Source organism: Bufo bufo, chromosome 2, assembly GCF_905171765.1.
Source record: "Bufo bufo chromosome 2, aBufBuf1.1, whole genome shotgun sequence".
NCBI lineage: Eukaryota > Metazoa > Chordata > Amphibia > Anura > Bufonidae > Bufo > Bufo bufo.
The window spans coordinates 657,964,009-657,977,818 of NC_053390.1; the positions used below are offsets into that span (position 1 = coordinate 657,964,009).

The 13,810-nt window shown below is 41.9% G+C and overlaps 1 protein-coding gene across 2 annotated transcripts in view; it reads left to right on the plus strand.

Moving 5' to 3' along the window:
- Window positions 1–8,447, plus strand: part of TMEM131L (transmembrane 131 like) — a 149,463-nt gene extending 141,016 nt beyond the window's left edge. For both annotated transcript variants that reach the window (XM_040418559.1, XM_040418558.1), the window contains exons 31-35: window positions 1,470–1,552; window positions 3,615–3,735; window positions 6,084–6,172; window positions 7,402–7,574; window positions 8,016–8,447. In XM_040418559.1, the coding sequence (XP_040274493.1) occupies window positions 1,470–1,552; window positions 3,615–3,735; window positions 6,084–6,172; window positions 7,402–7,574; window positions 8,016–8,291 (742 nt within the window). In that variant the 3' untranslated portion in view covers window positions 8,292–8,447. The remainder of the gene's footprint in view (window positions 1–1,469; window positions 1,553–3,614; window positions 3,736–6,083; window positions 6,173–7,401; window positions 7,575–8,015) is intronic.
- Window positions 8,448–13,810: the final 5,363 nt, after the last annotated feature.

Sequence of the window (13,810 nt, forward strand, 5' to 3'; positions counted from 1 at the left end):
GGGTTTCTGTCACCCCGCAAAACTCTTTTTTTTTTTTTTGGATCGTTAGATTCCTCATAGTGCGATATAGGAGAATATAATGCTCTTACTTACTTTCATGCGGCCGATTCTTTATAAAACGAACTTTTATAATATGTAAATGAGGGCTCTACCAGCAAGTAGGGCGTCTACTTGCTGGTAGCTGCTGCAGAAATCCGCCCCCTCGCCGTGTTGATTGACAGGGCCAGCCGTGATCTCCTCCTCCGGCCGGCCCTGTCAGTATTTCAAAAATCGCGCGCCTCGCGTCATTCGGCGCAGGCGCTCTGAGATGAGGAGGCTCGTATCCTCAGCACTCCCTCAGTGCGCCTGCGCCGATGACGTCTTCTCTTTCGGTGATGGCTGGCCCTGTCAATCAACACGGCGAGGGGGCGGATTTCTGCAGCAGCTACCAGCAAGTAGACGCCCTACTTGCTGGTAGAGCCCTCATTTACATATTATAAAAGTTTGTTTTATAAAGAATCGGCCGCATGAAAGTAAGTAAGAGCATTATATTCTCCTATATCGCACTATGAGGAATCTAACTATCCAAAAAAAAAAAAATTAGTTTTGCGGGGTGACAGAAACCCTTTAAAGATTAAATGTTATCATTTGCATTTGTGGTAAAAATAAAACGGTCCTAGATCTAGTGATGCGGCTGGAAGGTAGATAAAATGAGCCCAGTCTACTGTAACCTGCTATGCAATCAAGTGAACTCGAGCACAACATTTCAGTAGTATAGGCTTTCCACCTGTAAAGGCCATCCTTTCAAGTAACTTGTTTATGAAGACTGGTAATATGAGTCTAGTGGACTTGTTTGTATTGGCACATTGCCTGCATACTTCCGAATACCATTGAGCACAGATCTCCCAGGCAACTTTTCTTAGAGGAGCCAGCTTCATTAATTAACCCATGGGTCTGAGAAGGTTTGACGTTAGCATCAGAGTTAATACATTAAAGACTGGCTCCATGTGTGAATTATATAGTCGTGCAGCTTCTGTGTAAACGAACAATACTTTTGGGAACCTAGGTGTTATCTTGGGTGTCTAGATTACGTTTCTTTAATGAGCACTGGATTATGTATGGATATTGCCGACATGGCTAGTTAAATATTGTATCACCCTCAAAGCCTAGAGGACTATAATATTTTAAAGGTGATTTTACCTGTAGCAGGGTTCATACAACCTTCACATTTTGATGATAATGGAAACTGCTAGTTTAGACTCATTTCTGAAACCACAATTGAACTTAGTCGTTACTTAGAATGATATTTGCGAGAGGTGAATTGCTACTTAAAATATACATTGGCGCCTGAGAGGTGCAGGACACCATTACCATAATTGACATGCTTTTTGGGGGACATTGTTAGGTTCTAGGACCTTGTGAAGCTTTCTAACATGTACACATATGTATGTGCTAGATCCTATAACATTTTTTTATCCTTTTGTTTCTAGTTCCGATATAAACTCCTTGTCTCACTACCCCGACATTTTATCGTCTCCTTATCCCGAGGTGCCAGAGGCTGATAAAAGCAAAGGTAAATCTGTTGTACTTTGCAGGTTACTTAATATGATTTGTATAATAGTTCTAAGATTTTCTTAAAGGATTGTGAAGAATTCTCCCCCAGAAACGTCACCACTTTTGTCTATGCAACCTGTTCGTTGAGATTGGAGATTGTGACTACGTACTGTAGCTCTGTGCCCAAGTGTAGTCTAGAGCTAGCTGTTAAGTCCTTCATGATTGGACTTCTTCTCTTGATATGTAGACATAGACGCCTTTAAAGCAGATCTGTCTCATATACAGGCCACAGGATGTAATAAATAACATTTTTAGATATTCAGTTGACAGCAGTGACTCTTTTCAGTAGCTTTCATGACCATTCCATGGTTAGAATACAGTAAAAAATTGAATTTTACTATTCAAGTACAGTACTTTAGTTCTGGACTTGCTTACATTGCATCTCGTATATTTATGATAAAGAAGTTCTTATGTTAGGCCGTACATGTAAAGTCGAGTCCTTAAAGATGGCGCTCACTCAGGAGCTGAGGGGGCACCATAGCAGTCGGGTTTCTGCTGTTTTACACAGTAGACACCCAAAGGCAGTGTCTGTGATAACGCCGATCATGGACATTTAACCCGCCAGATGCCATGGTCAGTTGCGACCATGGGCTGTAAGTAGTAAAACTCCTGTAGCGCAGCACTTGAAAGGCTCTCCTGAGCAGAGATCGAGGGAGTTATTCTGTTGCTATAGCAACCTTGGGCCTTCTGAAGGATCCAAGGCCTGCCACAATGATGTTTGTATAGAGCCCTCAAAAGGCACATAGTGAATCTTCCATAGGCTGCAAAGTTAAATCATTGCAGTCTATGGGTAAAGTGATCAGACAATCACACGTTCAAGTTCCCTAAGGGTTAATATCCATTTTAAAAGATACATAAAAATTGAAATCATCCACCTTTCCCCAAAAAAAAAAACAATAAAAAAAATAATCATTAGCATTTCCGTTTCTTGAAATGGCCAAATGGCTTACGGTAAGATATCAAAATCCCTGATTCGCTTCATCTGCCTAAAAAATTTAATAAAAAGTGATCAGAAGTCTTACACACCCCAAAATGGTAGCAGTAATACACATCTCCCCACAAAAAATTACCTCCCAGACAGCTCCGTAGACGTAACTATAAAAAAGTTATTTACAGTAAGTCAAAATATGGAGATGCAAAGAAAAAAATATTTTTTCCAAAGTTATTTTTTTTAACCTATTAAATCACAAGAAAAACTATTACCGTAATTGAACTGACCCAGGAAATTAAGGTAACTTGTGAGTTTTACTGCATAGGCAAGTCTTTAAAAATGAAACCCATAAAACTATGGCAGAATTGCCTTTTTTCCCAATTCCATCTAATTTGGAATTTATTTTAGCTTCCCACCACATCGTAGGCAATATTACATGTTTCCACTAGAAAAATCAACGTGTCCCACAAAAAATGAGCTCTCATACAGCTATCTGAATGGAAAAATAAAAACCGTTATGGCAGGAAGTAAAAAACAAAAATGCAAAAACTGAAAATCTCAAGGTGGGGAGGAGGTTAAGTGGGAAAACGTTTATTTCAACAGTTCACAAAATGTCACAAACATGCAAGCTTCTTAGGCTACTTTCACACCTGCGTTCGGTGCGGATCCGTCTTGTATCTGCACAGACGGATCCGCACCGATAATGCAAAGGCTTGTATCCGTTCAGAACGGATCCGTTTGCATTATTCTTTAAAAAAAAACGCTGCAAGCAGAGCAGAATGGAGGCGCAACGGAGCCAAACTGATGCATTCTGAACAGATCCTTATCCATTCAGAATACTTCGGAGCTGAACTGATCCGTTTTGGGCCGCTTGTGAGAGCCCTGAAACGGATCGCACAAGCGGACCCAGAAACGCCAGTGTGAAAGTAGCCTTACAAAATGTACATTTTACAAACCACACCGTCTCTTTGTTTAAAAAAAGAAGAAGAAAATGTGAGTCCTGCTGCATCGGGAGTGCCTGAAATAGTTGAATATTTCAGCTTTGTTTAGAGGCCAGGACATTCATACTGCCATGTCAATGTTTCCACAGGTTTGTACCCCCAGGACGATGTATGGTCTGCACAGCCCATGTGTCTAACCAACGATCTCAACTATAACCTTGAGAACCCAATGCCATGTATGACACAGGATCCTCCACCCGTGCAAAATAGGTCTGTATTGTGTTCTCTGTCTGTGTAAATGTGCAGGTCTGTTCAGGTATAGTTATATGTATCATAGCAGAGCATTGTGGACCGTTTATATGTGTAGTAATCTGCTGTGGAAATGCCTACTCTTCTAGCCTGCCGAACACTGCAATATGTGAGCTCCGCCACGCTCTTATGGGTTTGTCTACGGTCTTGTCGATGAGCTCTGATAACCAGCAGAATTATGAATGCAGCTCTAGGATTATAATAGAAGCTGTAACTCCGGATCTGTATGAGAAGCACAAATTACAATTAACCCCTTTCCCACCAATTGACATGCTATTACATTTTAATTGTGGTGTCATCAATATCTGACTGGTGGCCCCCACCAATCAGGCCCCCTGCAGGCACTGGAGCCAGCACTTTGAACTGAGCTGTAAGCACACCCCTGTTCAAAGTGTAGTGGCCGTGCAATTCCCATTCTAGTGTATGGGAGCCGAGCTGCAGTACCCTGGCATGGCCACTACACTTTGAACAGAGCTGGGAATCTGGCTAATTTCCAAAATGCTAGTTCCAGCAGCTGCAAGGACCAGGTGATCAGTGGGTGGGAGTGGGTGTTGGACCCCACCAATCAGATATTGATGACCTACCCTGAGAATAGGTCATCAATATTAGTAGCCTTGAAAAACTCCTTTAAAGGGATTTTGTCAGGAAACACATTCTACATTTTTCAGACAAGCACCTGGATCTGAATACTTTTGTATTTGCATGCAGTTAAAAATTTAGTGTAGCCAGTAAGCTATTCAATAATATATATATATATATATATAAGTATAGCGCCATCTGCTGATTGGTTCTTTTCCTTATTTTATTTTTGTCCGTCTCACTGAGCTGGTCAAAAGTGCTTAAAGGGAACCTGTCATCAACTTTCTGCTGCCCATACTAACAGCAGAATAAAGTAGAGACCGGTAGGTTGATTTCAGTGGTCTGTCATTTATAAATTAAAAGTAAGTGGTTCCCGGGAACCAACATCACAATTATTGCAGACTGGGCCTGGAAAAGAGTCCCGGCCACCTGAGAAGAGTCCTGGTTATTCATGAATTCCTGCTCTGCTGCCCACCTGCTGATGACTGACAGTCTTCTACCTAGTTTTCTCCCTTTCTCTCTAGGAGAGAACTGCCAATCATCAGCAGATGGGTGAGAGAGCAGGAGATTATAATAACCATGACTCTTCTCAGGTAGATTTGACTCTTTTCAAGGCCTGTGCTGCAATGATTATGATGTTGGTTCTCGGCAACCACTTACTTTTAGCTCATGAGTGACACACCGCTGAAATCTGCATTTCTGTCACTAATTTATGTTGCCCTCAGTGATGTCAGCATAAAGTTGATGACAGGTTCCCTTTCAATTTTCAACTCCCACCAGCCATAGGTTTTGTTAGAAACTGTGGTAGTTACAGGGAGAGAGCTGCAGCAGAAAGGACACGCCCCTGAGCTGCCAGGCTGAACATAATCTAGCAGAACAGCTGGAGCAATGATATGGAAATCTATGGATCCATGTGTGGTACAGGGCTGGTTCTAGCTTTGTTACAAAGGTATTGTCATGTACTATATTATGTCTCGTTTTCATTTTTTACTTCAATCATGGCATAAACCCTTCAAGGGGTTAAAGTGGCTCTGTCAGCTTAATATGCTGCCCTATGTCAGAGCAGCATACTACAACTACAGGCCCATACTGCTGGTAGCCAGAAAGAGACAAAAAATGTTGTGCTGCTAGGAGCGAAACAGCAGAACATCTCTGTGCTGTTCTGGCTACTAGCAGTATGCATTTGTAGCTATAATATTCTGCCCGCAAAGTAGTTGTACAAGTTATTTTTATTGATGTACTATCCTGCCGATTAGCTGGTTGAAGAGAAGGCCGCGCGCCGTGCCAGCTCTGCCTTCTCTTCAGTGTTTGTCTGCTCACAGTCTCAACCGCAGTGGTGAACAGGTGTAAGTACACCTAAGCTGTCCCATTCACTTCAATGGGACGGCTCCTTCCACTGGAATAGGAACGAGCCGTCCCTTTGAAGTGAATGGGATGGCTTATAATTATACCTGCTCACTACTGACACAGCGTGTGGCCTTCTCTTCAGCTGATCGGCGGGGGTCTGACACATCGGATATTGATGACCTTTCCTGAGGATAGGACATCAATAAAATAAATTGGACAACCGCTATGTAAAGCTGACAGTTCTCCTTTGAGTCACTGGAGTTTTTATGTATTTTATAGAAGAAAATCATAAACCTGTTCAGAGGCGCACCTATACTTCAAATAGATCATCCTCCATAGTGTGGACTACCCGCTGTAGTAATTTTGCATCCTTTTTATTCTAGCTACATGAATTGGAATTCAACATGTGACGGACAGTTTTCTGGCATTTACAGCTCTTTGGAGTTAAATGACTTTAACTCTTACCCTGAAGGTAAGGATGACATTACAGTGAATACACAATGTAATAATCTTATCTTACATCTATCTATACATATGATTGCTGCAGTAACCCACGTTTTATGCGTCTATTCATATGTGAAACAACGGTGATGGCATAGCTGTCTTTATAGCATGCAAATACTAATACCACCGGAACTGCTTATTTCATAACCAATTTACATGGAATAATCTGTACATTGAAAAGTGAGCTGGAATAGAGAAATGAAACTGAAGTCTTCCTCTATTTTGAGGAAACTGAACAAAGCTTGCATCAAGTGTCTTACTGCTAACAATTCACAGATGGTTTTCAATTTCCACATTCATTTTATTAGAATAATCAAGTTTTCACCTTAAATTGGTAGCAAAACAGACTATTGGTCTTTATGTACTTGTATTGAAAGGGGGCTTTAGGAACCTAATTTTCAAATGCTCTCTGGGGGGGGTCCCTTTTCAGGACCTCCGATTAGATGGATCATCGAATGGCTACAAAATAACACAGGTGGAAAAAAAAAATATATATATATATATATATTGTGCTGTTCTATTGGCATAAGCATTATAAATTGCCTAGGGCAGCATGATAGTGAGTGGGCACATGCGCAGTACACAGAACTGCAACATAGCACGTCTATCGCTGTGCAAGGAAAACCTATGAAGGAGCAGTGTCACTCAACCATCACTACTGCTCCCTATTTCAGGGAATTGGTAGTTCAGACACCACTAGCAGCTCCTTTACAACCGCCTACCATCAGACCAAAGATATTGATGGCCTATCCTTAGGATATGTCACCAATATCAGATTGGTGGTGGTTTGACACCCTGCACCCTCAGCAATCAGTTGTTCACGGCAGCTAGCACTGCCGGAAATAACAGAGAATGGGCGGTAAGCACATGGCTGCTTCGTTCTGTGTAGTGGCCGTGTTGGGGTACTGCAGCTTAGCTCCCATTTATGTGAATGGGAGCTGAGCTGCAGTAACTGAGCATGGCTATTACACAGAGAATGGAGCAGTCTGATTCCCCTCTGTCCTCGGTGTTCGTTTCTGCAAAACTGGCTGCAACGAACAGCTGATCCGTGGAGGTTTTGAGTAACCACTGATCTGATCTTGCCGAGCTGTGCTAAGATTAGGTCATCAATATCTGTAGCCTGGAAATCCTGTTTTAATTTAACGGATTTTTGATAATTGCTATATTTAATGCTTCCTGTACTTTTTAATTCTGCAGAAAACATGAACTTTCACAATAGTTTTTCATGTCCTGATGTACAAAATCCAGCTTTTATTGACCAGTGTCAGTCTACTTGGAACTTGAACCCTCCGGCTCCACCACCAGCACCCCCTCCCCCAGGTCCTCCTATGCCAAACTCCTGGGAACCAACCAACTATGTCAGCAATTCTGTAAGTAAATTATTGATGAATTATCCATTGGATGCTCAGGTTTATGTCTAGAACAGAATGGATGGACGTTATGGATTGAATAATAACCTTTATATAGTGCCGACTTATTCCGTAGCACTTTACAATCAGGGGGTTGATGTACAAACAAAATCATACCTTACATTGTAACAAATAAGTCAATGATTAAAACAAGGAGTGAGGGCTCTATGAAAGTATAGTAAGAACATGCATGAAGATAGAATCAAGATCCCAGGAGTGTAACACAATGGTACGAATTGCTGAGCCACTAGGTTATTTTACCGTGATAGAAAATGTAAGAAGGTGTTATATAACCCACTTTTCAAAAGTTGTTGCTTGAAAGGCAAATTGAGATCACAACAATACAGTATGTTGAGTGTTGTACCACCATTTATGTTCTGACGATTATATTCTACATTTCAGCCTTACCTCTCCAGCACCAGAAGTTTATCTCCCATGTCAGGACTGTTTGGATCGATCTGGGCTCCCCAGAATGATGTGTTTGATGGGTACTGCCCTGTGAGTGACTCTCCTCCCCATTCCGAGCACATTGGGACTCATTCAATGTTGTGCAAGCAAGAATACTCTTCAAGGTTTAACCCCTTTCATGCATACATGAATCTGGACATTTGGACAACTGCTAACCGGAATCAAACTTTTCCAGTCTCCAGAGACTCTGGTTACTGTGGGAACATGTGAGCCGGATACCGATGGCAGAAAATGTGATTAGTGTTACTGGCTGTTTTTGGTCACTAGAATGAGCAAGGTGTTGGAATAGAGTATGATGTTGGTGAATATTTTGGCACTTTTTATATGGATAATAAATCCTTTTTTTCCCTTTTTTACTGACATTAAGCCTTGCGTTTTCATTTATTTGCAGATGACATTAGAAAGTTGAATGTTTAAAAGAATGAGTAGGATCACCCCAGCCAGAAATGCCTGAGGTTGTCCTTGTACCATTCGGAGGGTTGAGCCTAAATTGTTCCCATTATGAGACAGCCATTTGTGCCAGTTTTCCATGCCCTATCCAGTCCATCAGTATATTTGAGGAGACATTCTATGCAGAATCCATGGGTTGAGTGGTCAGGTTGTTAGCTTGTACTTCTCCTGTGATTATTAGCTAAGACTAGTTGACACAAGCCACTGTGTAACCCTGACACATCCATTTATATCCTATTTGGTAGGTGCAATTTGGTTGTTTTTATTCCTATGTCGATAGTGGTAGAGCTTGTGTCAAGGCAATCTCAGGTTGACTGTGAACATCACTCTGGATATCAAGTACAATCAAAAAAGTATAATACTACAACCACGTTAAAAGGAAAAACGCTCTTTTGTTCTACTCAAATTAAAATGTATCACAGATATCAATGTATAAAACCATGAGACACGCCAAGTTCCAGCCGGACCTTCCTGGGTACACTGAATTGTTCCTCGATGCTTGTTCTTTTACTACTACTTTTGTAAAAATCCACAACATGGTATTGTTTGTGCCAGATTATCAGGTGTCTGCAAAGAAAAGGGGCTTAGTCAGCACCTCCCGATGCGCAGGTGCACGCTGCAATGGCTGAAAACAGAGAAAAAAAGGGGGAATGCAGCAGCACCCTGCAAACCAGATAAAGTACAATAATGCCATAGTCACAAAAAATATTATAGTGCTAATGCTACGCTTATTTATAAAGTGAGATGCTTGGCAAATGCATTTTGTACAAAATCATCTGAGCCAGTCTGCCGGACGTCAAGGCGATCTCTGTAAGACGGGTCCTAACACTAAATATTACCTGTAATGCGCCATAATTGCCGTCATAAAGTTCAGGAAGTATTGGATCCACATGCATGCTGGGTCTACTCTGCATGTGGATCCAACACTTCCTGAACTTTCTGACGGCCATTATGGCGCATAAAAGGCTTGACGTCCGGCGGACGGGCTCAGATGATTTTGTACAAAATGCATTTGCCAAGCATCTCACTTTATAAATAAGCGTAGCATTAGCACTATAATTTTTGTGACTATGGTATTATTGTACTTTATCTGGTTTGCAGTGTGCTGCTGCATTCCCCCTTTTTTTCGTAGATTATCAGGTGTCAGCAATGCATGTCAGAAGAATTGGCACAGAGGGTTTATAGGTATGACATTTGGTCTGAACCCACCGAATAGTTATTCCCCACACACGGCCACAAAAAATAAAAATAAAATGCTTACCTAGTTTTCACAATAATAGAAGCTATTTCCAAATTTCTTATGTCTGTTAATTGACAGATGCACAGGAAATCAAACCGTTTATTTTTATAGTCAACATGGGGATTAAAGGGGTTTTCTGAGATTTTTGAACCTCTGCCAATTCTTCTGACATGCTGACACCAGATAATCTATCTCCCAGATAGGTCATCGGTATCTGATCGTAGGGGGTCCAACACTCGTTGACCCCCGCTAATCAGCTGTTTGAGAAGGCATCAGTGCTTGCAGTAGCGCTGCTGCCTTCTCCAGCTTTGCCTAGGCCGTGTGACGTCACATTCATCAGTCACGTGGCCTAGGCGCATCACCTCATTGAAGTGAATACCAAGCGTAGCCACTATACAATGTATGGTACTGTGCTTGATGAGCAGAGAGAAGAACATGGGTCTACTGTGAGCATGGCGCGTTTCTCAAACAACTGATCAGTGGTGGTCCCGGGTGTCGGACCCCCCACCAATCGGATACTGATGACCTATCTGGATAGTCGGTTGAAAAATCTCATAAAAGCCTTTTAAGTTTCTAGGTAGACCAGAGAGCAAAGAAAAATCCATATGCGTTGTACTATACCGTATACATTATAACATCTAATATATGAAGCTGAGTGTATGTATGTGTGTGTATGTATGTCCGCTAAAGGAATCTGCACCGTCGCATTTACAATCACGAAATTTGGCACACAGGTACATCAGGTGTCCGGGAAGGTTGTAGACCGGGTCTCAGTTCTCTAGCACGTACCATTCCTTAGATATAGATATATATATATATATATATATATATATATATATATATATATATATATATATATATATATATATATATTTAAAAAATGCAAATATGGCACATCACATGACCTACATTAGCCAATAGAAGCCTGCAGGTGTTTCTCTTCATATCCCAACTGCCATACACACGGTCACATGTCCCTTATCAGCCAATAGAAGCTCACAGGTCCTTAATCTCCATATACACACAGTTTTACACCAGGTTTCCATAACCCAGCCATTTTTCTTCACTGCTTTAGGTCAGCTTTAACCCCTTAAGGACTCAGCCCTATTTCACCTTAAGGACTTATTAAGGACCATTTTTTTGCAAATCTGACCAGTGTCACTTTAAGTGCTCATAACTTTAAAACGCTTTGACTTACCCAGGCCGTTCTGAGATTGTTTTTTCGTCACATTGTACTTCATGACACTGCTAAAATTGGGTCAAAAAAGTTTATTTTTTTGCATTAAAAAAATAAAATTTTTACCAAAAATTTTGAAAAATTAGCAAATTTCAAAGTTTCAGTTTCTCTACTTCTGTAATACATAGTAATACCCCCAAAAATTGTGATGACTTTACATTCCCCATATGTCTACTTCATGTTTGTAGCATTTTGAGAATGATATTTTATTTTTCGGGGATGTTACAAGGCTTAGAAGTTTAGAAGCAAATTTTGTAATTTTTCAGAAATCTTTAAAATCCCACTTTTTTATGGACCAGTTCAGGTTTGAAGTCATATTGTGAGGCTTAGATAATAGAAAAGAACACTTCTACCCCGGAACTAGAACGGACTTTCGTTGTCCAATATTATGTCAATCAAAAATTGTCGGATGTCAGACATATACAAAATGTGCAATAAAATAAACACATAAAATCACATAAAATATACGATCACATATAAATACAATATATTGTATTAAAGATACTGCGCTGAAGGACAATTTTTAAAGATAGATGTTGCTAAACAGGTATTGCAACTGGGTGCAGGCTGGCATGCGAAGATATGTCACTATACAGGTATTTGAGCTGGTTGGAGACCGCTTACCTGTAGTGAAGACTTCAGTGGCGTGCTTTTGTCTGCGTCCCTGTAGTTTCGGAAAGTCGGCTTTTTTTCCCTCCACCTGCGGCTGCAGCGCGCCACCGGCCGGGGCACGAGGCAGCACGCCGATCCATCCTGCAGCTGGACCACCCCATCCTGACCCGAAGCACCAACAAAGAATAAAGAAAAAAGAAAGTAAAAACGAACTGATAACCAAAGCAAGAAAGCAATGGCAAAAAAACAGCAAAACAGTAGAGAAAAGAAAAGGGAAAAAAATCAGACTTTCCGAAACTACAGGGACGCAGACAAAAGCACGCCACTGAAGTCTTCACTACAGGTAAGCGGTCTCCAACCAGCTCAAATACCTGTATAGTGACATATCTTCGCATGCCAGCCTGCACCCAGTTGCAATACCTGTTTAGCAACATCTATCTTTAAAAATTGTCCTTCAGCGCAGTATCTTTAATACAATTCATTACCTTTCCTGTGCGGCAATTTTGTGTGGTTCTTGCCGCGATACCGCTGCTACCTGCAAACAGCATCCACTGAGCGCCACCCCTGCAACCCTTCTATCCCACTTATAAATACAATATAAATACACATATGCAAAATATATAAAATATACATATATAAAATATGAATATAAAATTTAAAAACCGGTACTAGTATCATACGAGTCAAGCCATACAGACTGCTTTTATATCCCACTCGATATTTAATCCGTGTGGCTGTAAAGTGTCCATCTCAAATATCCATTGCGCTTCTTTCTTATTGATTTGTGTGGCGGGATTGCCTCCTCGCCAATATCGTTTGACTGTTTCTATGCCGCAAAATTTCAAACCACTGGGGTCCTTTTGATGGACTCTCTTAAAATGGGCTGAGACACTATGCGTCTCTAGCCCCTTCTTAATATTTCTAATATGCTCTGCTACCCGGACTTTCAGTTTCCTTAGAGTTCTACCTATATATTGGAGCCCACAAGGGCACTCCAACCTATAGATGACTCCCATAGTCTCGCTTGAGATATTTCCCTTTATCTTTAATGTAATTTTTTTGAAGGTGGACACAATTTCTTTTATTTTAGATTTTTTTCTTTTCTTCCCTGGAGCGATTTTTGCAACAGGGACAGAAGCCGCACCAGGTGAAAACACTGCGGGACTTGATTGTAATAGGGTCATCTTTAACATAACTGTGTACAATACGATTCCTGACAGTAGGGGGCTCTTTTAAAAATAAACGGGTTTTTTTTTGGGATGAGGTCTCCAATGATCCGATCATTTTTCAGGACATTCCAGTTCTGGTGAATAATTTTCTTGATTTGGGGGCAAATGGTGGAATAAGAGGTAGGGATCGACCGATTATCGGTTTGGCCGATATTATCGGCCGATATTGAGGATTTTGAACGTTATCGGCATCTATTTTGCCGATATACCGATAACGTATGGGGAACACAGAACGCGCTGCTCTCAGCGCTCTCTGTGTTCCCTCCGTAGCACAGGGGAGAAGGAAGCAGTGTCTCCTCCCCCTGTGCTGCTGCTGCCGCCAATGAGAGGAAGAAGTACAAGAGAAGGGGAGGGGCTGTGGCCACTGCGCCACCAATGAAGATAAGCCTTTCATTAATTCATATACAAGAGGCGGGAGCTGGCTGCAGAATCACATAGCCGGCTCCCGACCTCTATGAGCGGCAGCTGCGGTCCGCGGTAGTTAACTCCTTAGGTGCCGCGGATCGCAGCTACCGCTCATAGAGGTCGGGAGCCGGCTATGTGATTCTGCAGCCAGCTCCCGCCTCTTGTATATGAATGATTGAGAGACTTATCTTCATTGGTGGCGCAGTGCGCCCCCCCAAGCCCCCCAGTATTAATCATTGGTGGCGCAGTGCGCCCCCCATCCCAATCCCGGCCAATAGTAAAAACATTGGTGGCGCAGTGCGCCCCCCCACCCAAGCCCCCCCCCCAGTATTAATCATTGGTGGCAGTGGCCACAGGATCCCCTCTCCCCTGCTTCTCCGATCGGAGCCCCAGCTGTGTGTCCTGGGGCTCCGATCGGTTACCATGGCAGCCAGGACGCTATTGAAGCACTATGCACAGAGCAGCAGGGACAGTGTGAGCTCCTATTCACCCTGATAGAGATCTATCAGGGGGAATAGGACAAGGGTTCTAGTCCCTAAGGGGGCTAAAAGTTAGT